Source organism: Canis lupus, chromosome 2 (assembly GCF_011100685.1).
Source record: "Canis lupus familiaris isolate Mischka breed German Shepherd chromosome 2, alternate assembly UU_Cfam_GSD_1.0, whole genome shotgun sequence".
Classification (NCBI taxonomy): Eukaryota; Metazoa; Chordata; class Mammalia; order Carnivora; family Canidae; genus Canis; species Canis lupus.
Window position 1 is genome coordinate 18,431,454 of NC_049223.1, and position 25,633 is coordinate 18,457,086.

The 25,633-nt window shown below is 43.3% G+C and overlaps 1 protein-coding gene across 1 annotated transcript in view; it reads left to right on the top strand.

Moving 5' to 3' along the window:
* The first annotated feature begins 429 nt into the window (after positions 1–429).
* Positions 430–25,633, top strand: part of ST8SIA6 (ST8 alpha-N-acetyl-neuraminide alpha-2,8-sialyltransferase 6) — a 134,287-nt gene continuing 109,083 nt past the window's right edge. The window contains 2 exon segments of the mRNA NM_001287030.1: positions 430–530; positions 958–1,056. Of these exon segments, the coding sequence (NP_001273959.1) occupies positions 430–530; positions 958–1,056 (200 nt within the window).

Here is a 25,633-nt window from a genome sequence, read left to right on the forward strand (position 1 = left end):
GAGGCGACGCCGCACAAAACTTGGAGCCCAATCAGCTCCGAGTCCAGCGCGCGAGTCCCAACCTTCAGGTGACCCCGCGGCGGCGGCGGAGGAGGCGGCGGAGGCGGAGGAGGCGGCGGCGGCGGCGGCGGCGGCGGCCGGAGCCCGCAGCGGCTCGGAGCGCCTCCGGGAGGAGAGGAGGCGAGCTCGGCGGATCGTGCGTGGCTGCCCGCCGGGCGCCGGGCTCGCGGTCCGCTGGGCGCGGGGAGGCGGCACGCGCCCCCCCTCCGCACGCCGCGCGGCCGGGCCGGGAGGCAGGGGTGCCGGGGTGCGGGCCCGCGCCGCGCGCCGTCGTCGCCCCTCCCCGCCGCCTTTGAACACGGGAGGTGTGCGCGGCGGCGGCGGCGGCGGCGGCGGCGGCGGGTCGGGCTGCGCCGCGCCGGGCTCAGGATGCGGCCGGGGGGCGCGCTGCTGGCCCTGCTCGCCAGCCTCCTGCTGCTGCTGCTGCTGCGCCTGCTCTGCTGCTCCACCGACGCGCCCGCCCGCTCCAGGTACCCCCGCCCCCGCCTTCCGCGCCCCCGGCCCCCGCCGCCCGGCCGCCCCGCTCCGGGCGCGGACTTCGGGCCGCCGCGCGGGGAAGCCGACGGAAGGCGGTCGCGCGAAGCCGGGCCGGGAAGGGGCGGCGGGCGGGGGGTGCGGGGCGTCCAGGAGGCGGGCCGGGCCGGGCGGCGGCGACCGAGGGGCGGCCCTCGGCCCGGGTGGGCTCCGGCGGCCGTCGCTGCGGAGCGGGCCCTGCCGTCGGGTCCGCAGCCGTGTCCCGGGCGCGCCGTCCAGCGCCGGGCTCTGCCTGCCTTCCCGCCCTGAGCTGCCTTCAAACTCGGGGGCCTGGGGGTGCCGCGGGGCCCGGGGCGGGGACGCCCGCAGGTGCGAGCCGGCCGGCGACCGGTGACAACTTAGTTTCTCTTCCCGGCTGTGCAGGCTCTCGGCGGAGCGGAGCAGGGACGGCCCCCGCGGCACCCCCGCCGCGCCGAGGACGCTGCGGAGCCCCGCCACCCAGCTGCCGCGCCCCGCCAACAGGTACCGCGGCGGCGGCCGGACGGGGGGCGGGGGCCCGGGCCGGGGGGCTCGCTCGGAGCTCAGTGCCCGCCGGCACCGGCTGTGGGCCCCGGACGGAGCCATCGAGCGCGCTCGGGAGTCCGGGTGGGCGTGCGAGCGTGTGTGTGTGTGTGTGTGTGTGTGTGCGCCGGTCCTCACGCTGCCTCAGCCTCCCTTGTGTGTGTGTGTGTCCGTCCTCACACTGCCTCAGCCTCCCGTGTGTGTGTCCCTCCTCACGCTGCCTCAGCCTCCCTTGTGTGTGTGTGTGTCCGTCCTCACACTGCCTCAGCCTCCCGTATGTGTGTCCCTCCTCACGCTGCCTCAGCCTCCCTTGTGTGTGTGTGTGTGTCAGTCCTCACGCTGCCTCAGCCTCCCTTGTGTGTGTGTGTGTCCGTCCTCACGCTGCCTCAGCCTCCCGTGTGTGTCCCTCCTCACGCTGCCTCAGCCTCCCCTGTGTGTGTGTGTGTGTCAGTCCTCACGCTGCCTCAGCCTCCCTTGTGTGTGTGTGTCCGTCCTCACACTGCCTCAGCCTCCCGTGTGTGTGTCCCTCCTCACGCTGCCTCAGCCTCCCTTGTGTGTGTGTGTGTGTCGGTCCTCACGCTGCCTCAGCCTCCCGTGTGTGTGTGTCCCTCCTCACGTTGCCTCAGCCTCCCGTGTGTGTGTGTGTGTGTGTGTGTGTCGGTCCTCACGCTGCCTCAGCCTCCCCTGTGTGTGTGTGTGTGTGTGTGTGTGTCGGTCCTCACGCTGCCTCAGCCTCCCTTGTGTGTGTGTGTGTGTGTCGGTCCTCACGCTGCCTCAGCCTCCCCTGTGTGTGTGTGTGTGTGTGTGTGTGTCGGTCCTCACGCTGCCTCAGCCTCCCTTGTGTGTGTGTGTGTGTCGGTCCTCACGCTGCCTCAGCCTCCCGTGTGTGTATGTCCCTCCTCACGTTGCCTCAGCCTCCCCTGTGTGTGTGTGTGTGTGTGTGTGTCCGTCCTCACGCTGCCTCAGCCTCCCCTGTGTGTGTGTGTGTGTGTGTGTCGGTCCTCACGCTGCCTCAGCCTCCCCTGTGTGCGTGTGTGTGTGTGTCGGTCCTCACGCTGCCTCAGCCTCCCCTGTGTGTGTGTGTGTGTGTCCGTCCTCACGCTGCCTCAACCTCCCTGAACAGCTGTAGCTCCCCGTAGAGGTTCTTCCAGCCAAGGGACACGCTCGAACCCGAGCTGCACTTTAAAAAAAAAAAGAAGAAAGGCTGCGAGGCCCTTCTCCGTAACGGCGCGTTGCAAACCCCTGAGAGGCCGCAGCCTGTGTGCGCAGGGATTTGGTTGGTGCGCGCCTTGCCTCTGGGCTTCACATCGTACCCGCGTTAAGGTTCACGTTGGGGGGAGGTCTGTGCACAACGCTGAGGCTGCTTTTGGCCGTAGTGAATGGAGACTTGAAATTGTTCTTTTTCACTCACGGGAGTCGTATTTATCCATGTGCCATAATTGTTTGTTTGTTTGTTTTTTATCTTTTTTTTTTTTTTTGGTTATAAAAGTAATATATGCTTGTGGCAGAAAGTTAGAAATATGTTAACAAATATTCACTCAGAGCTCAGATCATATTAGGGCTTTGGTTTGTTTCCCTTCCAGTAGTTTTTCCTACCTACATATATTTTAAAAATATACTTAAGATTATACTTTGTAGTATGTGTCCTGCCCTCTTTCCTAAAAAAATTAGACAAAGACATGTCATTAATTAACCCCCCTCCCCAAACATTGCTTTTGATTGTTGGGTAGTTCATCGTAGGAACGTGCCCTCTGCTTTAACTGTTTGTAGTTCTAGACATTTACAGTATTTCCTCTTTTGTTTTTTGTTTTATTTGCTGTTAATAATTCAATTAAGTGCATCCTTGTATGTAAATCCTTATCTTCGTATTAAACGGATTCTCCGGGATGGAGTGATAGCGGTCGTATGATTAGGTTGCAGAGTATATGTGCATTGTAGGTTCCAAACACATATGGCCGGTTACGTCCTGGAAGAGTTGATTCAATTTACATTTCAACCAGAAGAATGTACTGTTTCCTGCCTCAGTACAAGAATTGCTAGTACTACTGCATTTTTGTTGTCCTCTTTTTCTTCTGCTTATCTCTTTTGAATCTCTTTCCTTCTGTATATTCTTGGCTCTTGGACCACGCATGACGCCAGGCTCCTGTGTGGCATAGTCATAAGAAGGGTCTGGGGGGGGGGGAGGGAGAAGAAGAAGGGTCTGGGGGAGTCTGGGAAAAATCTTGAAGTGCAGGAGCGGTCCTCCACAGCCCTCCTATTGGGATTTTGCAGCATGTTAGAGATACTGAGAAATCCTGGAGTCACGGAGCTATTGCGAAAAATAGTGGCCTCAGAGTTTTCTGTTCTGCTGGTTTGTAGCCCATAGATAGCATAGCTTTCCAGTGATCTGGGGAGCATTCCATCTTCCTCTGGGCCCCGGTACTGTTTCTTATTCATTTTGGCATTGCCCCTTGGGGAAATTTTGAAAGAATGCACTAATTGAATTATCTTGTCCTAGGTCTTTTTTGAGGTAATTCTTTGATGAATTTTTCAGCTTCTTTTGGCATACTACTTGTCTACTTTGCATACTTCTTGAGCTAATATAGGTAATTCATATGTTTTTCTGAATCTGGTTCAAGAATTTTTTTATACCATTCTGTTACGTTTTAAAAAACTGATCTGATTTATTTCCCCCTTTATCGTTTGTGATTTTAATTATTTATGTAGCAGGGGTACATTTTTTAATCTATACTACTTGATCATGTCGGTAGATTATAATTTCTTTTAAAGATTTATTTATTTATATTGGAGAGAGAGAGTATGAATGGGAGGGGCAGAGGGAGAAGAGAGAAATTCTCAAGCAGACTCCCCCCTGAGCTCAGAACACACATGGAGCTCCATCCCATGACCCTGAGATCAGGACCTGAGCCAAAACCAAGTCGCTTAACTGACTGCACCACCCAGGTGCCCCAAGAAATTATGATTTCTTTTTTTTTTTAGATTTGATTATTTATTCATGATAGACACAGAGAGAGAGAAGCAGAGACATAGGCAGAGGGAGAAGCAGGTTCCCTGTGGGGAGCCTGATGCAGGACTAGATCCCAAGACCCCGAGACCATACCGTGAGCAAAAGGCAGACGCTCAACCACTGTACCACCCAGGTGCCCCCAGAAATTATAATTTCTTAATTTTTCTGTAGCTGATCGGATCTTTCCTTCATGAGCCCCATTCTGTAGGTAATAGGTAAAAGTAATAATAGTAACATTAATAGCAGTAAGGATAGGTAACACTTTGTGAATGTTTTTATGGGCCAGATATTGATCTATGCACTTTACATTATTACCTCACTTAACCCTTAAAAACTACTAAGAGAAACTATGATTATCTTCATTTTATAGTTGAGGAAACTGAGGCACAGAGTGATGAAGTAAATTGCCCATAGTCACAGGGCTGGCAAATTGTGAATCCAGGAGTCAGACCTGGGCCATGGGGATCCAGAATCCCATAGTCTTTTTTTTTTTTTTTTTTAAGATTTTATTTATTTATTCATGAGAGACGGAGAGAAAAAGGCAGAGACATAGGCAGAGGGAGAAGCAGGCTCCCTTGGGGAGGCCAATTCAGGACTCGATCCCAGGACCCCAGGATCACGACCTCAGCTGAAAGCAAATGCTCAACCACCGAGCCACCCAGGTGCCCCCGAAATCCCACACTCTTAATGTCCCTGTTGTGTAGCCTTTCTTAGATGCTGGGCAAGATATGTGTGTGTGTGTGTGTGTCCAGGTTAAAGCTTAGATGTGACAATTTAAGCAACTCGTTCTGGTAATATTTACTCCCTTTTGAGACCAGTTCTCAGCCTCTTATATTGTTTCCACCATCTCTCCTTACTTAAAGATGACACCCAGATATAAGGGAGAGAGAAGGATGATGTGTTGGTAGGATTAAGAGTTGGGATTCATAATCTTAGTATCCTTTGACTCCTCTAATCTCCAGGGTGCTGTTCCTCATTTTCCACCTGATGGCTGGATACTACCTTGCTGATAGCCAGTTAGGAAAGCTCTGCTTTGTGACTCATTCTTTTTCCTTGGCTATTGTACCTTACTGGTATTCCCACTATATTTTCCTCACTGAGCTCTCACCTGCTGCTACCTCTCAGGGATCTGGTGAAGATTCTCTGAAGATCCTCTCCTGTGGTGTCACTGAGAACATTTGTTCTGATGCTGTCTTGCCCAGTTCTGGCTAGCTAGCTCCACAACCAGACTCCCAGTTATTTCTGGAACCATCTAAACATAAAAGAACCAAAGCTGGCTCAGGGATTTAAATATAGGGCCTCCCTCTACTTGCCCCAGGAAGTACATATGACTCTAAGCTAATTTCAGGATGGGAGGCTGTCCAAGAGGTGATCTCCTTTCAGAGTCCTAGTTGGGGGAGGAGGCGAATCTCCCTCTACTCTTGTGGTTACTTTACCTTTCTATTCCCAAGCCAGAGCTCTCCTCTTCTTTTCTCTGTCTTCTTTCCACCTGTGCTCCCAGTTGGGAATGTGCAGGCTACTCCTGTCTGTCATATTTTCTTTTGTCCCGACTCAAACCTCCAGGCCTGATTGAAACCTAAGGCTTAATGGTAATCCATGGGGACCAGGAGTGAAAAGATTGAAAAAGATCTAGGAGCTGTTGTCTTCCAGGTAAGGTGGTCAAAGTACTAAAGATAGAGAATGAGAGGAATTTGGAAAATATCTTCTTGGGGCCGTAACATATCGTGTTTTTCTTGGCTAAAGCTGAATATTGCTTTATCCTTTCTCTTTGCATTTTTTCAGTAACCAGTCTTTATCTCTCCAGAATCCACCAAAGGATGCTTTAAAATGACTGAGGGAAAAGTCATGTCAGAGTCAGAAAGACAAAAGAGAAACAGTTAATAATAATTTTCAAAATATAACCCATTACAGTGGATAAGCTCTGTCAGCGTCTGTCAGGGGTTTCTAATAAGCTCTGTCAACGTCTGTCATGGGTTTGTTTTTCATACAACCAGCTCTTGGGATTTATTTCTCAATTCTGCTATTTTTTCCATGCTGTTATTTCCTTTGTGTTATCTTTAACTTTTAAAAATCATTCCTTTTTTTTCAATTTAATGCCTTGAAGTGAATGCTTCATCTATCTTTCTGTTTTTCTTTGTAACAGAATGTTTACTACTATGAATTTTCCTTTGGATGCAGCTTTGGATCTTTTCCTTACATTTGGATATGTCGTGTTCTGATTTTTAAAAATATATTCTAAACTGTTTATAATCACATTAATTTTTTCTAGGATTTTATTTTTTAAAATATATCCAATGTGGGACTTGATTCACAATCCTGAGATCAAGAGTTGCATGTTCCACTGAACCTAAAATTTTAAATAATTTTTATCTCCGTAGTTACTTAGGATAATATTTTTAAATTTCCACGTGGTTGGAATTAAAAAAATACTAATGGCATATTCTTTATTTTTTTAAAGATTTTATTTATTTATTCATGGGACAGAGAGAGAGGCAGAGACGTAGGCAGAGGGAGAAGCAGGCTCCCTGTAGGGAGCCTGATGCAGGACTCGATCCCAGGACACCAGGATCATGACCTGAGCCAAAGGCAGGTACTCAACCACTGAGCCACCCAGATGCCCCCTAATTGCATATTCTTTCCTAATGTTAATTTAATTTTTGATTATCAAAGGAATCAATAAAATTTGCTATAATGTCATAAGTTAGTTCTCAAATATTCAATCATTAGAGAGATTGGACTGTTGTGATGTTAGTCACGTGCCCAGAGCAAGTCTGTGTAACTAGCTGGCTTGGAATTCCAGGGTTTCTCCATGGAAGTATCCAGGTCCTGGTTGTGGCTTGGCACCTATTAGTGGCGGTGTCTATTCTGGCTTTAGCATCTGTGATGATGGATGTTAACATCCCCAGGATCTGGGGCTGGCTGGGATTTCCTGGACAGCAGCAGCTATGCTTTGAATGTCCTGATAATTGTTGTCCATTTCATTACCCCCCTGGTGATGACTGGACTATGAGTTTTCAGAGATGTGGCAACCGTGCTTCTACTTCTCTGCTTTCCTAGAGAGGTTTACCTGCTATTTCCATTAGTGTGCTGACTTTCTACTCCCTATGACCCTTTCTCCCTGCACTAGGACTTTGTCCCTGTTTGAGACCTGGGCTTCCATGGAGGACAGACATCAAAAGTCAGTTGTGTTACATCTCAACTCATTATAGTAGGTAGTGCTGCTGCAGAGACTTTATTGCATGTTTTTCGATGAACACAAAGAAAACGAAAACTGCCTGTCATTTCAACGTCCAAAAGATGAATACGGTTCAGATTTTCAATAACTTTGTATGCATGTATCTGGCAATTTTGCTAGGCATATTTTGTATGGGCTAGTAAAACATTTTTAACAACATCTGAACTTTTCTTCCCATAATTAGTCTTCTTCTACAACATAATTTTTAGAATATGGTGTTTAAATGTGTGTACATACCATAATTTATTCTTGCCTTTTGTACATTGGGTTATTTATTTTTGATTTTGAGTTATACTTTAATATGAACAACTTTATACCCTTACACATATTCTTGATTATTCAGATAAATTCATAGAAGTAGAGGGGCTAAATCAAAGAATATATGAAATTTTAAAATGTTGCTATGACCTACTCAAGAGTAATTGCTTCAGTTTATGTTCCTGTTAGCAGTGTACAGAGTGACCATTGACTCAAACTCCTGACAAGTTTTTCATTTAAGAGTTTCATTTTCCTGATTTAATTCTCAGGAGATAATATTTTATTGATGTCTTAATTTGTACTTATTTGTTTACTGGTGTGTTTAATTTTTAAGATTAAAATTTTTTTAAGATTTTATTTATTTATTAATAAGACACACACAGAGAGGCAGAGACCTAGGCAGAGGGAGAAGCAGGCTCCTCAAGGGGATCCCAGTGTGGAACTTGATCCCCAGGACTCTAGGATCATGCCCTGAGCTGAAGGCAGATGTTCAACCACTGAGCCACCCAGGTGTCCCAATTTTTAAGATTTTTAAAATTTTACTTTCCAAGTTGGCTCTTCATATTCTCATCTATCTTTCTATCAATATACTCTGTTTTCTGGGGGCCTGGCTGGCTCAGTTGGTTAACGTCCAACTCTTGGTTTCCACTCAGGTCTTGTGATTGAGCCTGCCTTGAAATCCTTACACTCTGCTGGGGGTCTGCTTGAGATTCTCTCCCTCTGTCCCACCCGCTGCTTGTGCACACATGCTGTCTCTCTCTCTCTCTAAAAACAAATAAGTAAAATCTTAAAAAAGATACTCTATTTTGTTACTGATTTACAAGAGGTTTATAAATATCAAAAGTATAAAACTTTTTATTACCATGCATTTAAATTGGTTTTCTTTTTTTTAAAGATTTTATTTATTCATGAGAGACAGAGAGAGAGAGAGAGGCAGAGACATAGGCAGAGGGAGAAGCAGGCTCCCCTCTGAGCAGGGAGCCTGATGCAGGATTTGATCCTAGGACCCGGGGATCATGACCTGAGCCAAAGGCAGACGCTCAACCACTGAGCCACCCAGGCATTCCTTTATTTCTTTTTTGGATTTCAGTTTTCTCTTTGTCTTTTTCCTTCACCCTCTGGAATGGCCTCTCAAATCTGTCCTCTACGTTTCTGAATGATTTTTCTGTAGTGTTAATTCTCTGTGTTGCCCTGTCTAAAACAGTAAATCGGTTACATTTTTATTCTTTACAGTTTTTTTCTTGTCTCAGCCTGCACCTCATCACATCAGTTTATATCTTAGGAAGTATCTAAGGATGCTTTTAATACACCTCATCCTTCCTTTCTTACTTCACGTTTTCTTGTATTTTATTGAGAATGCAAAGCAAGTGCTTTCTAAAGATTTCTTCTGTTGCTTATAGTAAATATTTTTCAAAAATAAATTTTTTTCTTAGATCTTGAGAACAGTGAGCTCCCAACTTAGAGAATCTTTTAAGATTTTATTTGAATTGCACTTAGGTGACATACAATGTAATCACAGTTTCAGGTGTACAATTTAGTGATTCAGCATCTTCGTACGTCATCTTGTGCTCTTCATGGCAAGTCCGTTCCTTAATCCCTGTCACATGTTTCCTGCCCAAGCCCCCCACCCCCCAATTCCTCTCTGGTAACTATCAGTTTGTTTTCTAGAGTTAGGAGTCTCTTGGTTTGCCTCTCTCCCTCTTTTTTTCCCTTTGCTCATTTTTTTTAATTCCACATATGAGTGAAATCATAAGGGATTTTTGTCTTTCTCTGACTTATTTTGCTTTACATAATGCTCTAGCTCTATCTGCATCATAGTAAGTGTCAAGATTTCAGTCTTTTCTATGGCTGAGTAATATTCCATTATATATACATACCTCACCTTTATTCATTTATCAGTGGACACTTGGGCTGTCTCCATAGTTTGATGATTGTAGATACTGGCACTATTAACATGCAGGTGTGTGTATCCTCCTGAATTAGTACTTATGTATACTTGGGGTAAATACCTAGCAGTACAATTGCTGGATCATAGGGTAGTTCTATTTTTAACTTTTTTCCCCCCTATTTTTAGCTTTTTGAGGAATGTCCATAGTGTTTTCCACAGTGGCTGTGCCAGTGTGCATTCCCATCAACAAATGGTGCAGGAGGGTTCCCCTTTCTCTACATCCTTGCCAGCACCTGTTTTTTCTTATGTTGTTGATTTTAGCCATTATGACAGGTGTGAGGTGGTATCTCGTGTAGTTTTGATTTGTATTTCCCTGATGATCAGTGATGTTGAGCGCCTCTATGCGTCTGTTGGCCATCTGGATGTCTTCTTTTTTTTAAGATTTTATTTATTTATTCATGAGAGACACACACACACAGAGGCAGAGACACAGGCAGAGGGAGGAGCGGGCTCCCTGCAGGGAGCCCGGTGTGGGACTCCATCCCCAGGACTCCATCTGAAGGACTCCAGGATCACACCCTGGGCGGGAGGCAGGCTCGCAATCCCTGAGCTACCCAGGCGTCCCTGGATGTCTTCTTTGGAAAAAAATGTCTATTCATGGCTTCTGTTCATTTTTTTTTCTGTTCATTTTTTATTGGTTTTTGGGTTGTTGAGTTTTATAAGTTATTTATTTTATCAGATATGTCATTTGCAAATATTTCTCTCATCTCCCCCATTTCTCTCATCCATCCCCTTTTAGTTTTGGTGATTGTTTCCTTCATTGTGCAGAAGCTTTTTATTTTGATGTAGTCCTAATATTTTTGATTTTTCTACCCTTGCCCCAGGAGAGCCATATCTAGTAAATTACTACAGCTGATGTCAGAGAGGTTACTGCCTGTGTTCTCCTTTAGGATTTGAATGGTTTCCTCTCTCACATTTATATCTTTAATCTATTTTGAATTTACATTCGCGTATGGTTTAAGAAAGTGGTCCGGTTTCATTCATTTTCATGGTGCTAATTTTACCAACATTTGTTGAAGAGATTGTCTTTTTCCCATTCTAAAGACATTGGAAAAGAACTTCCCTGCTTTGTCAACGTTTAATTGACCATATAGTTGTAGGTTAATTTCTGGTTTTCTATTGTGTTCTGTTGATCTGTATCTATTTTTGTGCCACTACCATACTTTTTTGATCACTGCGGTTTTATAATATAACTTGAAGCCTAGAATTGTAATGCTCCAGCTTTGCTTTGATTTTTCAAGGTTGCTTTGGCTATTGAGGATCTTTTGTGTTTCCTTACACGTTTTGTTCCAGCTCTGTGGAAAATGCTGTTAGTGTTTTGATAGGGAGTGCATTGAATGTGTAGATTGCTTTGGGTAGTATAGACATTTTAGAAATATTTGTTCTTCTGATCCATGAGCATGGAAAGTCTTTCCATTTCTCTGCATCCTCTTCAGTTTCTTTCTTAAGTTCTTTTTTAAAAAAATATTTTATTTATTTATTTGACAGAGAGAGAGAGACCATGAGCAAGGCGGGGGAGTGGCAGAGGGAGAGGGAGAAGTAGACTCCCCGCTGAGCAGGGAGCCTGATGTGGACTCTATCCCAGGACCCCGGGATCATGACCTGAGCTGAAGATAGATGCTTAACAATGAGTCATCCAGGTGCCCCTTTCATCAGTATTTTATAGTTTTCAGAGTAAAGGCTTTCAGCTCTTTGGGTAGGTTTATTGCTAGGTATCTGATGAGTTTTGGTGGAGTTGTAAATGGGATTGATTCCTTAATTCATCTTTATCTTTCTGCTGCTTCATTATTTGTGTATAGAAATGGAACAGATTACTGTATATTGATTTTGTATCCTACAACTTTACTGAATTCGTGTATCAGTTCTAGCAATTTTTTGGTGGTGTGTTTCAGGTTTTCTATATATAGCATTGTGTCATCTGCAAATAGTGAAAATTTTACCTCTTTGCCGATTTTGATGCCTTTTATTTCCTTTTTGTTGTCTGATTGCTGTGGCTAGGACTTCTAGTACTATGTTAAATAATGGGTGAAAGTAGACATTCCTTTCTTGTTCCTGACCTTAGAGGAAAAGCTCTCAGTTTTTTCTCACTGAGGATGATATTATTTATGGGTTTTTCTGACATAGACTTGATTAGGTTGAGGTATGTTCCCTCTAAACCTACTTTGTGGAGGTTTCTTATCATGAATGGATGTTGTACTTTGTCAAATGCTTTTTCTGCATTTATTGAGAGGATCATATGGTTCTTATCATTTCTTTTATTTACATGGTGTATTGTGTTGATTGATTTGTGAATATTGAACCATAATTGCAACCCAGGAATAAATCCCACTTGATTGTGGTGTCCAATGTCCTGTTGGATTCAGTTTGCTAGTATTTTATTGAGAATTTCTGCAGGCATTTTTATCAGGGATATTGGCCTGTAATTCTCTTTTTTTAGTGGAGTCTTTGTCTAGTTTTGGTATCAGGGTAATGCTGGCCTCATAGAATGAATTTGGAAGTTTTCCTTCCTTTCCTATTTTTTTTGGAATAGTTTGAGAAGAATAGGTATTAACTCTTTAAATGTTTGGTAGAATTTTCCTGTGAAGACAACTGGCCCTGGACTTTTGTTTGTAGGGAGATTATTATTACTGATTCAGTTTCTTTGCTGGTTATCAGTTGGTTCTGTTTCTTTTTGTCTCAGTTTTGGTAGGTTATATGGTTCTAGAAATTTATCCATTTTTTCCTGTTTGTGCAATTTGTTGGCATATAGTTTTTCATAATCTCTGATAATTTTTTGTATTTCTGTGGTTGCTATTTTTCCTCTCTCATTTGTGATTTTATGTATTTAGGTACTTTCTCTCTCTTTTTTTTCTTTCTTTTTGAGAGAGAATGTGAGTTGGGAGAGGGTCAGAGAGCGAGGGAGAGAGAGAGAGAAGGAGAGAAAATCTTAAGAAGGCTCCACGCCCAGTATAGAGTCTGACAATGGGACTCAGTCTCACTGCCCTGTGATCATGACGTGAGCTGAAATCGAGTTAGATGCTTAACCAACTGAGTCATCCAGACCCCCTGATTTCTTTTTTTTGATAAGTCTGTCTAGAGGTTGTCAATTTTATTAATTTTTTTTAAAAAAATCAGCTCCTGGTTTCATTGATCTGTTCTATTGTTTTTTAGTTTCTGTATCATTTATTCATCTAATCTTTATTATTTTCTTCTGGGTTTTGGCTTCACTTGGGTTTTTTTGTTTTGTTTTGTTTTAGTTCCTTTAGGTGTAAAGTGAGGTTGTTTGAGATTTTTCTTGCTTTTTTTTTTTTAAAGATTTTATTTATTTTTTCATGAGAGATGCAGAGAGAGAGGGAAAGACATAGGTCCTAGGGAGTAGCAGTCTCCCTCTGGGGAGCCTGATGTGGGACTCGATCCTAAGACTCCAGGATCATGACCTGAGCCGATAGCAGATACCCAACCACTGAGCCATCCAGATGCCCCTTCTTCTTGCTTCCTGAGTTAGGCCTGTATTGCTATATACTTCTTTCTTAGGACTACTTTTGCTGCATCCCAAAGGTTTTAGACTGTTGTGTTTTCATTTTCTTTTGTTGGCATGTATTTAATTTTTCTTTTTTTAGAGAGAGAGAATGTACATGAGGCAGCAAGGGTAGGGGAGGGAGAGGGAGAGAGAGAGAATCTTATGCAGGTTCCTTGCCCAGCATGAGCCCAACACAGGAGCTTGTCCTCACAACCCCGAGCTCATGACCTGAGCCGAAATCACGAGTCAGATACATAACCAACTGAGCCACCCAGGTGACCCTCCACGTATTTTTTAAATTCTTCTTTAATTTCCTGGTTGACCCATTCATTGTTTAGTAGCATGTTGTTTAACCTCCGTGTATTTGTGGTCTTTCCAGATTTTTTCTTCTGGTTGACTTCAGGTTTCATAGTTTTGTGGTCAAACAAGATGCATGGTATAATCTCAATCTTTTTGTATTTGTTGAAGCCTGATTGCAACCTAATATGTGATCTGTTGTGGAGAATGTCCCATGTGCGCTTGAAAATAATGTGTACTCTGCTGTTTTAGGATGAGGTGCTCTGAATATATGTGTTAAGTCCATCTGGTCCAGTGTGTCATTCAAAGCCACTGTTTCCTTGTTGATTTTCTGTTAGATTATATATTCATCAATGTAAGTGGGATGCTAAAGTTCCCTACTATTATTGTATTATCATCAATTAGTTTCTTTATGTGCTGTTTGTGTGTTCCTATGTTGGGTACATAAATAATTAGAACTGTTAGATCTTCTTGTTGGATTGTCCTCCCATTTATTATGAGATAGTGTCCTTCTTTGTCTCTTGTTACAGTCTATGTGTTAATGTCTATTTTTGTCTGATAGAAGTCTTGCTACTTTGGCTTTCATTTGGCATCCATTTGCATGATAAATGTTTCTCTGTCCTCTCACTTTCAATCTGCAGGTGACTTTAGGTTCTGATACCCTGTGTCTTTCTTTTGATTGGAGCATTTTGTCCACTTACATTCAGAGCAATTATTGATAGATATGTATTTATTGCCATTTTATTTCTTGTTTGTCATTGTTTCTGGAGATTTTATCTGATCCTTTCTTGTCTTTGTCACTTTTGGTCTTTCCATTCCAATATTTCTTGGGGGCCTGATTTAGTTATCATGAACTCCTTTAGTTTTTGTCTGGAAAACTTTTTATCTTTCCTATCCTGAATGATAACCTTGCTGGGTACAGTATTCTTGTTTGCAGATTTTTCTCATTCAGCACTTTGAATATCATGCTTATCAAATGTATGTTGAGAAATCTCCAGCTAGCCTCATGAGTCTTCCCTTGTAAGTTAAGGACTTCTTTTGTTTTGCTGCTTAAAAAAAAAAAAAAAAAGATTTATTTATTTATTTGAGAGAGAGAGAGAAAGGGAGAGAAAAGCCAGCAGAGGGTGGAGGGGAGAGGGAGAGAGAGAAGATCCTGAAGCAGATTCCCTGCTGAGCAGAGAGCCTGACATGGGGCTCTAACCCAGGACCCTGAGATCATGACCTGAGCCAAAATCAAGAGTCAGCTGCTCAAACGACTGTGCCATCCAGGCATCCCCTGTCTTGCTGCTTTTAAGACGTTTTCTTTATCATTATATTTTGCAAATGTAATTACAATGTCTTGGTTTTGGCCTGCTTTTGTTGAGTGTTCTTTGTACCTTCTGGATCTAGATGTCTGTTTTCTTCCCCAGATAAGGAAGTTTTGAGCTATTATTCCCTCAAATAAATTTTCTCTCCCCTTTTCTGTCCCTGTTTTTGTTCTGAGACTCCTATGATATGAATATTACTATGCTTGATTGAGTCACTGAGTTCCCTAAGTCTATTCTTATGTTCTGTAATCTTTTCTCTTTTGTTCAGCTTCATTATTTTCCATCATTTTGTCTTCTGTGTCACAAATTCATTCCTCTCCTTCTTCCATCCTGCTCTTCATCGCATCAAACCTGTTTCCAGTATCATATATTGCATTCTTCATTTCTGATTGATTCTTTTTTAACTCTTTTATCCCTGTGGTAAGGGTCCCCTGATGTTTTTCATTGTTTTCTCAAGCCCAGTGAGTTATCCTTATGATCGTTGCTTTAAATTTTCCATCAGGCATGTTACTCGTATCTGTTTCATTTAGATCTCTGGCCACGGCCTTATCTTGTTCTTTCATTTGGGATCAGTTCCTTCATCTTGGCATTTTGTCTGCGTCTCTGCCTTCTTCTCTGTGTTAGAAAAGCCAGTTATGTTTTTTTTTTTTTGTTCCTGAAAGTAATGGCTTTTTGAAGAAGAGGTCCATGAAGTGTCTGGGGCTGGCACTTCAGGGAGTGTCTCTGGTGTGTGCTGTATGTGCAGCGCTGTTGTGTTTTGGCTACTCTGTCCTTCAGGCTGGTCATCTACAGAGGCTCTCCTTTCCTGCAGTGTGCAGTGTTTGGTCCTTGGCCTGAATGTGGTGAGTTTTAATGAAGTGCGCTCTGGTCTGCTTGTGAAATGAGACCTGATAGTACTTCCACTAGAACTGAGGCCTGGCGGCACTCTCTGCTTGGGAGGTGTGATGTGGACTGGAGTTTCTGCTGCTCTTCTGGGGATGGGGCCTGCACACTGGGACTGAGGCCAGCTTGATTGAGAAGGGCAGTCTGGCCTGAGTGCAAGGGTATGGGACACGGTTTAAGCAAATTAGGCAGCCAAGTGTTGGCACTGCACTTGCCAGCTTCCCGCAGGTGGCTCTGCATTGCTCCTGAGGGGCAGGGAGGGAAATGGTGCCAGCTAGGTCCTTTGTTGCCTCCTAGGGACACTCTGCTCTCCAGTACTAGTGTATACTCTTCCCACTGTGTTCCCTGGTCATTCTCCAGATCACGGTTTCCACACTCTCTGTCCCCCCACCTTCCTGGGTTGTTTGCCTGCCTTCTCCTCAGGAGCAGCACAGTGTCCTCCAGACTCTATCCCAGCCAAGCCTGCTGACCTTTAAAACTCCAGGCTTTAAGCTGCACTGCTTGCAGAAACTTACAAAATTCAGCCCTCCTCATTTTCTCCTCTGCCTACAGCTTTGGGGAAACATATTCCTTGTGCATTTCCCTTTGTGCATCCATCTCTCTCTCTCTCTCTCTCTCTCTCTCTCTCTCTCTCTCTCTCTCTCTCTCTCTCTCTCTCTTCCTCCCTCCCTCCCTCCCTCCCTCCCTCCCTCCCTCCCTCTCCCTTCTTCACGAACATGGGTCCCTCCCATCTGCAGCAACAACCATCCCATCCATCTCTCTCCTAAACCATGTCTCCACACTTCCTACCTTTTTCCATGTGGCCTCTCATCTCCCTTTAGTTGTGTGCTTTGTTCCAGCAGCCTTCAGGCCGATTTCTGGGGTTTTCAGAATGACTTGATAGTTATCTGGTTGTTTGTGGGACAAGGCAAGCCTAGGGCCCTTATACTCTGCCCCCATCTTCTGGATGTTAGGAGTTAGTTGGACAGTCAGGGAGTCAGGGCTGGGGTCCTCAACAGGAAGATACAGAGTCAGGACAGCTAGAATAAAACAGCACTGACATCCTGTTGTGTAGGGTAGACAGGACCACACTAGCGTTCTGCTTTGTAGCCCTTGCAGAAATGACTTCTACAAAATGTCCTGAAATAAGACCATTAACTACAAAGCATTTCTCAATATCACGGGCAAAGGGCAGTGAAGACATAAGCCCCCAGACGTCAGCAAGAAAAGCCCATCAGCATGTTGACATTAACCTGATAGGTAGACATATATGTGACCAAAGCCCTGATCCCCACCACTCGGCACACCGTGGTTGCTTAAGATAGTTCTACAAAAGACCCCATAAACACCCCTCCACTTAGAAATCCTGGGGGCAACCCTCTCCGGCCCCCCCTCCCTCTCTGGGAGCTTTCTACTCTTACTCAATAAACTTCACCTGGCTGCCCACCACCCTTCGTCTGGTCTACCTCTTCATTCTTAGAAGTGGTGCAACCAAGCAAGAACCTGGGCTTTAAGGGGACAAAGATTCCATAACACAGAGGGATCCAGTTAGAGAATCTTTTAACGTGTATGTTTTGGAGGAGGTTCTTTTAAATTTAGATATCTCTGCCTGAGGAGGCCTCTCTCTAGCCATGTGCTCATCAGACAAGATGCCTTAGAACTCCTTGTGGCTCCCCCCAGGGGCCGAAATGCTCAGAGCACATGATGTACAGCCCATAAACAAATACCTGAATTTTTAAAATTCAAATTTAAGAAAACAAAACAAAACTGGTAAACTATGGGTAACGTAAAATTTGTTAATTTGAGTTTAAAGACTGGACCTCATATCTGTCTCTTGTTCCCATGTGTTGATCTCATGACTTCCAGAGAGGGCATGTGTTCTTGGGTTGTCCTAATCCACCTGGACTTCTGCTGCTGTTAGCAGCAGTACATGACAAATGTCACCTGAAACCCATGGAGGGCTGGGTCCCCGGGGCTCTCCCCATAGCTGCCACCTCCTTTACATCCCAGGGCCTGAGGACTGATTCCCTGTCCCATCCCCTACCTTCAGTGCTGTTCTATGATGTAATCTAGTATAATCTACTTTGCATAGATAAGATCAAAAAGGAACAGTGGTTGAGGACTTGGCACAGCCTCTGCTGCTTCAGGAAGCGGGTCCTTCCTGTGTGGGAACAGCCACCTGACTTTCTGGTTGGGGCAGGCTCTCTATGTTCAGGGAAAGAAAGGTAGACAGTGGGTGGAAGGTCAAAGCCACCCTCATTTATGTCTCCCTGGACCTGCCATTTCATCAGCTTCTGGTAATTTCTCCATGTGGCTCCATATGCCCTCTTGGTAACAGCATTTCTTCCCTGAATCTGACCAGTTTCTGAAGCAGTTACTGTTGCCATCAAAGTATGTGGCTGTCGCCCTGTGTAGACCTGTGTACTTTTTCCTAAGAATGTAAATAGTCTGGAAGAAAGAGAGAATCAGGCGCTGTTGACTCTCTACTGTCTAATACTGAAAGTTGTGATGATGTTTTATTTGACATTTTTTTGGTCGTCTATGTTCACACTGGGATCATCATGCGAGCTTTGGAAAGTCAAGATTTGTGTGAACTAGAGCTTTTAAAAGGGCCGCATAGAGAAACAACTGTGCAACGGTGGCTTTTCACTCTCTCTTCACCTCTTTCCCCTCTGCCCTATCCTCCACATACGTGAAGACTATCGAACTTTATTTTTGAGAACAATATAATTCATCGTAATTCAGTATCTCTACTATTTTGCTTTTAGGAGTGGTGATCCTGTATGTGTCCTGATTAAAAAAAGAAACCTCAGTGCACTTTATTTTTAAAGATGTTATTTATTCATTCATGAGAGACACAGAGAGAGAGAGGCAATGACACGGGCAGAGGGAGAAGCAGGCTCCCTGTAAGGAGCCCAATGCGGGACTCGATCCCAGGACCTGGGGATCATGACCTGAGCCAAAGGCAGACGCTCAACCGCTGAGCCACTCAGGTGACCCAATTCAGGGCACTTTACAGTTGCTTTGAGTCTGGTTTCTGAAACAGTTTGAAATGAGGCTTTAAATCATGCATCCTGCTCCTTTTCTACTTCCTCATCCTATGTCTCATTTGCAGTCCTTCTCTTTAAGGCTTACAGGGTCTTCTCCACTTCTGCTGCAATGTGGATCACCTGTGTCCTGGCTTTCCTGTGGCCTGGAGGAAGCTGCAGGACACACTTGTCCAGGGGAGCTGTCTTAGACCGAGGCCTGGAGGCACCTGCTGGGCTTCCGTGGGCTTGTTGACGCGTGGGCAGGCAAGCCAGGGTGGGTTGGAAGGACATGGTGAAATGTCCAGCTCTTCCCTTGCGTTGCAGGGTGGGTGGATGCAGAGATCCGGTGTTCGTGAGAAACTGGTGTCCGACTGCCCAGCTGTCACTTCAGAGGTTGCTGGAGGTGGACTTTTATTTTCGGTTAGGCTCATATAACTCCACAACTTCCTTTTCAGGGCGTCTTTTCACGAGGAGGCTGGGTGTTTCTTGTCATGGCTGGAGAAGCGACAGGCAGCAGACGGTTCATGCATGAGTGTCAGAGTGAGGTTGGTTTCATCGCTGAAACCCTCGGTGTTGTCTGGCCTTGTATATTCATTCAGCATGCCCTTAGGAGACATTCTCCTTGAGCCAACAGGCATCGGGATGAAATTGAAGCAAGAACAGAAGTCTGTCAGTAGGAATGAAGATTTTCTTCAGGAGTTATAAGAGAAGCACAAACATTTTGAGAGAGGAGGTACTAACAGAGGGATAGAGAGAGGAGAGGCCTACCTGGAGCAGAAGGGATATAAAGAGAAGAAAAGGAAATAAATATATCCCTTCATCTGCCAGGTGCAGTGGTTCTTTTTAGAGTCACTAATATTAGCTGCTCTGCTCTGTGGTTTCAGGGTGCAAAGGTTTGGCAGCCTCTCTTTTGGGGGCAGAAAAAGAATCCCTTTAAAAGAGTTCCTGAGGGATCCCTGGGTGGCGCAGCGGTTTGGCGCCTGCCTTTGGCCCAGGGCGCGATCCTGGAGACCCAGGATTGAATCCCACGTCGGGCTCGTGGTGCATGGAGCCTGCTTCTCCCTCTGCCTGTGTCTCTGCCTCTCTCTCTCTTTCTCTCTCTCTCTCTGTGTGACTATCATAAATAATAAATAAAAATTAAAAAAATACAAATTAAAAAAAAAATAAAAGAGCTCCTGAATGCCAGGGGGAAACTTGAGAAAAGTATTCTTGCATCCCGATGTCTGGATGTATAGCTTCTTTCATCCTTAAGATGATGCTCATTGCTGTAGTGTATTTATTTATATACACACTTAGGAAGTTAGCTAGTACAGGTGTGTCACGAGGTTACTATGAAGCCCCATAATGTGAGTTGTGTCTTTCCAAAATGTCAGCTTTATTCAATCATAAGGCAAGGTTAACATAATCGTGTAAAGCAGGTTCAGGATTCCATTTCAGTATTGCATTAAACTTGGCTGCATCCACGCCCCACAAAGCAAAGCACGATTCCTCGGCACACAGCAAACAAGGTACAGTGAGTGGTATGGATTTAACAGACCAAAATCAAGTTCAGTCCAGGAGTACACAATTGGGTGAGGACTTGGTGTGGTCCGCGGCGACCCTTCCTGCTGGTTGTGTTCAAGCAGTGGAAGAGCTCTGTTATGTTCAGAGATCAATCGGATGGAAGCTTCGGTGGCAGTTGCCTTTTCAGTGTGGTCAGATGTGTGAAAAAGTCAGTGTCTGGAGAGTCTTGATAGTCTGCTGCAAAAGTCCTCCCTTTTTTAAAGGAGTTTAATCAATCTTGGGCCTTTGCAGGCTTCTTCTGGTTCTGCTGGTTATCAGTTCTGGGGGTTGTCAACCTGTGTTGGTTTCCCGAAATCTGGTCTTAGCTGTAATGCCCTTGGCTGCTTATGTCATCGCTTGACACGAGTGACTCCATCTTGTTCTCTGTAAGGGTACTTAAACCCATCTTGTCTATACTTTCAAAGGGAGCAATGGAAAACTTCTTTCTTCCCTTTTAGGTTTTTTGGTTGATCAAATGATTAAATTGATATACAACAGGTTAACAGGATAGAAGCAAAAGTTGGGTAACATGTATAGGGCAGAGACCCAGAAAAACTTGAGTCACCCTCCCAAGTGGCCAAAGCCACTTTAAATATCAGTACTCTTAAATACCATCTTGGGCTAAAGACAAAAGGTGTTGGGGGTGGGGGATCAGGTATGGGAGGGAACTACAAGAAAACCTCTTAAATTTTTTTTTAAATTTATTTATTCATGAGTGACACAGAGACTTAGGCAGAGGCGGCACTCGATTCCAGGACCCTGAGATCACAACCTGAGCCAAAGGCAGATGCTCAGCCTCTGAGTTACTCAGGTGCCCCTACATAAAGCCTCTTAAAAATGCGTATGGTTATGCAGATTTAAGTTGTTGCCTTCTTATGGGTAAGAGTTCCTAGGGATTGAGTTATCCCCCACGAGGTGGGACACACCCTGATAAATGTAAATGTCTCTTTAGGAAAAAGTGACTTGTATTCAGTTTTCAGAGTTTGGATCTGCTCTTCTGCTCTTTCTTAAAAATAACCAGCTTAAAATAATCAGGATGCCAGAGAGACTATCTCGGGGTTAGCAGAATTTGGTCCCATTAACAGATTAGAAAGACTTTGTGTCCCGAAGTATGAAGAATGATTTGTGCGTGTTATAGATAATCAGTCAGTAATTCCTGGGAACATTCATATCCATGGGCATAATTGTTTCTAAAGATAATTTTGTAGGGCATAACCTGTGCTTTTGAAATTATTATAAAATAATTTCCATGATCTTATTGTTGTAAGTTATTGTAAAAGCTCTCAGATTCTCTAACATATAATTTTTAAAGTAGTATTCCAGAAAATTGGAGTTGTCGGCTGTGAAGACCATTCATTTTGAAGTGATTAAAAATCTCTCACTGGTTGCTAGACTCTCAGTTGGAATGAAGTGGTACCTTTACATGCTGCCTTTGGAGGATACACTCAATGTGTCATGTACATTCAATGGGTCCTTAAATAGCATGGGTTTGAACTGTGCGAGTCCACTTATATGCGGATTTTTTCGATAAATACAGTATACTACTGTAAATATATTTTCTCTTACCTATGATTTTCTTTGTTTTTTTTTTTTTTTAAGATTTCATTTATTTTTTTGAGACAGTGAGCAAGCAAGAAAGAGAGAGAGAGCATGAGCAGAGGGAAAAGCAGACTCCCTGTTGAACAGAGAGCCTGATGTGCAGCTCAATCCCAGGACCCTAGGATCATGACCTGAGCTGAAGGCAGACACTTAATCGATTGAGCCACGCAGGTGCCCCCATCCCTTATAATTTTTTAATAATATTTTCTTCTCTTGAGCTGGCTGCATTGTAAGAGTACAGTTGGTAACCTTAAATATAAAACTGCCAGTTATTTTATTTTATTTTATTTATTTTATTTTTCTACCAGTTATTTTATAAACAAAAATGAGTTTATTCAGGAATAGCAGAGAATTGCAATCCAGGATGAGCAAGCCATGGCAAACCTTAGGCAAGTCCACCCAACTAAGGAGGAGAATGCCCCTTTGTAGAGGAGAGGGTAAAGTTAGGGATGCTATTATAAACAAAAAACCCATTGGAATAAACAAGGAGCTGGAAGTATGATGGCTTTTCATTGGCTGATTTGTGATGGTCTCTCACTGATTGGGATAGGGGGCTAGTAATGTGGTATGGTGGGTAAGGTCCATCTCTTCCTGTTGGGGCTGCACCTGACCCCCAGTGGCAGAGCATGAGTGCTCCCCAGCTGGCCTCCTATGTCCATTCGAGTGGGGTTTCCCTTTGTTAATTTTCACACAGTATATAATACATAAAACATACAAAATACTTGTTTGTTACTCAAATGTTATCCACAAGACTTCTGGTCAACAGGAGGCTATGAGTAGTTACATTTTTGGAGAGTCAAAAGTTAGATATGGATTTTTGAGTACAAAAGGTTTGGTGCTCCTAACCCTTGTGTTGTTCAAGGGTCAACTTATTTTTTCAGAGATTGTATCTCATTACTTACTTACTCTGTGGGATATAATGTGTGATCCTAATGCTTTGTGTTTGGACTGTATCTTTTAATGCTTTGGGATATATTTTGTAGTATATTTGCTACCTTATTATTTCAGGGAAACCACCCATAGTTTTACATGTTTATATTTGTCAGCATAGCTTTACTATTTGCGCATTAAGTTGCGGACAGATTTTTGTGTTTTTGATTTGGCAATCCATCCAACAGCCCCCGTTCATTTTGGGGGTACCAAAGTACTTGTGTTTTCTGTGTCTGGGAATGTTATTCTTGCAATAGATTGAAATTGAGTGAGGTCTATGCCTTGTCTGTTTCTTTCACCATGGTATCCCCATCATAATCTGGAATCCCAATTGCTTGGGATTTGAATCCTCTTGCCTTGTCTAAATAACAGTACTAGCTTTGGGGGATATACTTTATCATCTTGCATTGTGAAACACATAGTGTATTTTACATGGTAAAATATCAGTGATAAAACTTGGTTTTATAGTTGTACGCTTGTGTACATGAAATAAAATATTGTGATTAGAGGAGGATGGATTAAGCCTGGAGGATTGAAAACTCAGATTTATGATCATTTCTTAAAGGGAAAATTTACATTAATACAGAATTTTAATAGACATTGTCTTATGAATATTTGTACTTAGGAGATTTTTTCTAATAAAAAATTTAGACTGTAGGATTCATATATTTCTATAGTTCATCTTAGAATCCCTGCATTTGTGGGGTTTTGAAAACTCTTTATAAAGCCACTGCATTGGAAACTTTGATAGAAATGTACATTTCAATATATAATGACTTAAAAAATGCATGTTCAAAGCAAAAATTCAGTGTTACTGGGCTTCTGCTGAAAGATCCTTTTAAACCTAGTTTGAACCAATGAGGAAGTATCCACATAAGGAATTTGATTATTTTTTTATATTAATTACCCATGAATATAAACTGTGAGCTGGTTTCTTAGAAAAAGCTCTAACAGTGAAAAAAAATCTGGATTTTACAACAATTTGAACAGTGTAATATTTCCTCTATTTTCCATAAGAGCGGTAACAGTAAGTCATATTTAAAAGATTGTTGTATATCACCTTTGCTCTGAAATAATAAAAATCAGAATAGAGTTGCTGTTTGGGGATAGTTTCAGGTAGCTTTGTTCTTAAAAAATGTAATTTTGTTCAGCACAACAAATTCTGTAAAATGAAACTTAGTTATATTAATTTATAAATTTAGAGGTGAGGCTTCCAGATGGTAGGGTCCAGAGTATAGTCTCTACATGTAATTAGATCTCTACATGCAAAAAGATGAGTTTAGGTTCCTACCCCACATCATACACACAAAATCATCTCAACATGCGTCATAGACTTAAAAGGTAAAACTATAAGCCTTTTAGAAATAAATAGAAAACTTACATGGCCTTGGATCAGGAAAAAAAGTTTTTAGATACAACATGAAATGTGTAATCAACAGAGGAAAAATTCATAAATTATATTTTATCAAAATTAAAAACTTTTGTGTTTCCACATACATCACTCAGATATGAAAAGATAAGTCACAGACTGGGAGAAAATATTTGTGAATTATATATTGGACAAAAGAGTTGTATTCAGAACATATAAAGAACTCTTACAACTCAATAGCAAGAAGACAAGCCAATTTAAAAATGGGCAGAAGATTTCGATAGACATTTTATCAAAGAAGTTACATAGATGGCTAACAAACATTTGAAAAGAAATGTTAAACATCATTAGTCATTAGGGGAAAACCGCAGTGAGATAACCTCTCCATACCTTTTATAGTGGCTTTTGTAGCAACTCACCATGATCTGAGCAAACAGCTTCCTCCCCTGCTAGGGTTAGATTATACTATTGAAGCTTATGATGGTAGCCATTTGGTATGACCACAGAAACATTTATCACAGAGGCAAGGAAGTCCCAAGTTGGAGGAGAGGATTATGGCTCTCCAGGAAAAGTTCTGGACACAGGAGTTCTGTGGACACCTTATGAGTCTGTGGGTAACCCTAAAACCTTGAGGCAAACTTTTACACTTGAGAAATTATTACAAGAATGACTGAAACATAGTATTTTATTTTATTTTATTTTATTTTTTGGCTCAGGGAGTTGTGGTGTCATTTCTTATTCTCTTTTACTGAGAACCATGGGCGTTGCAATCCTGAATCCTGGGGTAAGCCCTCCTTCTAATTGCCATAATGGGGTGGAGCCAGAGCAGTCAACCCGTTGAAGAATGTGGACACTGAGAACTGATTTAAGATCTTTCTTCTTTGAGAGGTCCACATAGTTATAGGAGATTACAGTCTGTGTTACACAATTGAAAATAACTAAATACGTGTCTGTTACACCAGAGACTGTGATGAGACCCACAGTTAGAGTTTAGAAGAGGGCACCAAGACTTCTGTTTCCTTCGAAGATAGTCCTCTAGTTAGTCAAGACCTTTAAAACTGTCATACTGAGGGACAGCAGGATTTGGCATATGGATAGTCTGTCTGAGGGTTAGGGCCTGTGTTTTCAGTGGGTCCCATTGTATTATCAGCATCAGTGTGGGCACCAGGTTTGAGAATGGTGGCAGAATGGGGAGTTGTTAAGTGGGAAAGAGAATACTATTTGGGTATTACAGATCTGTAGGTGGGAAATGTTCCTTTTTGTGGCTGGAATGAGAAGAGGGACCCTACTGGGGTAGGGTTCATAAGTTCAGTAGGATGTTCATAAGACCTCAAAGTCAAGAGTTGAAGGTAACAAAGGCAGAAGGCAAAAGAGAGATCCATTTGGAAACATCAATTTTGTAATTTTTAGAATGCCTTTACGTAGGCTGTTTTGTCTCTTCATTAGGACTTGCATTAGGGCTATTGCCTGTGGACAATAGGAAAAATGGAATTCCCAATAATGCCTTCTTGTAAGACTCATGCCTGTCCTGAAGAAGTAGTGTGTATCCTGGTCAGAGTGGATCATATGTGGGGGCCCAAAGGGAGCTAACAGAGTTTTGGTGAGACTTAATAATAGTGGTTTCAGCACTAGCATGCTAGAAAGAATAAGCCCAGAG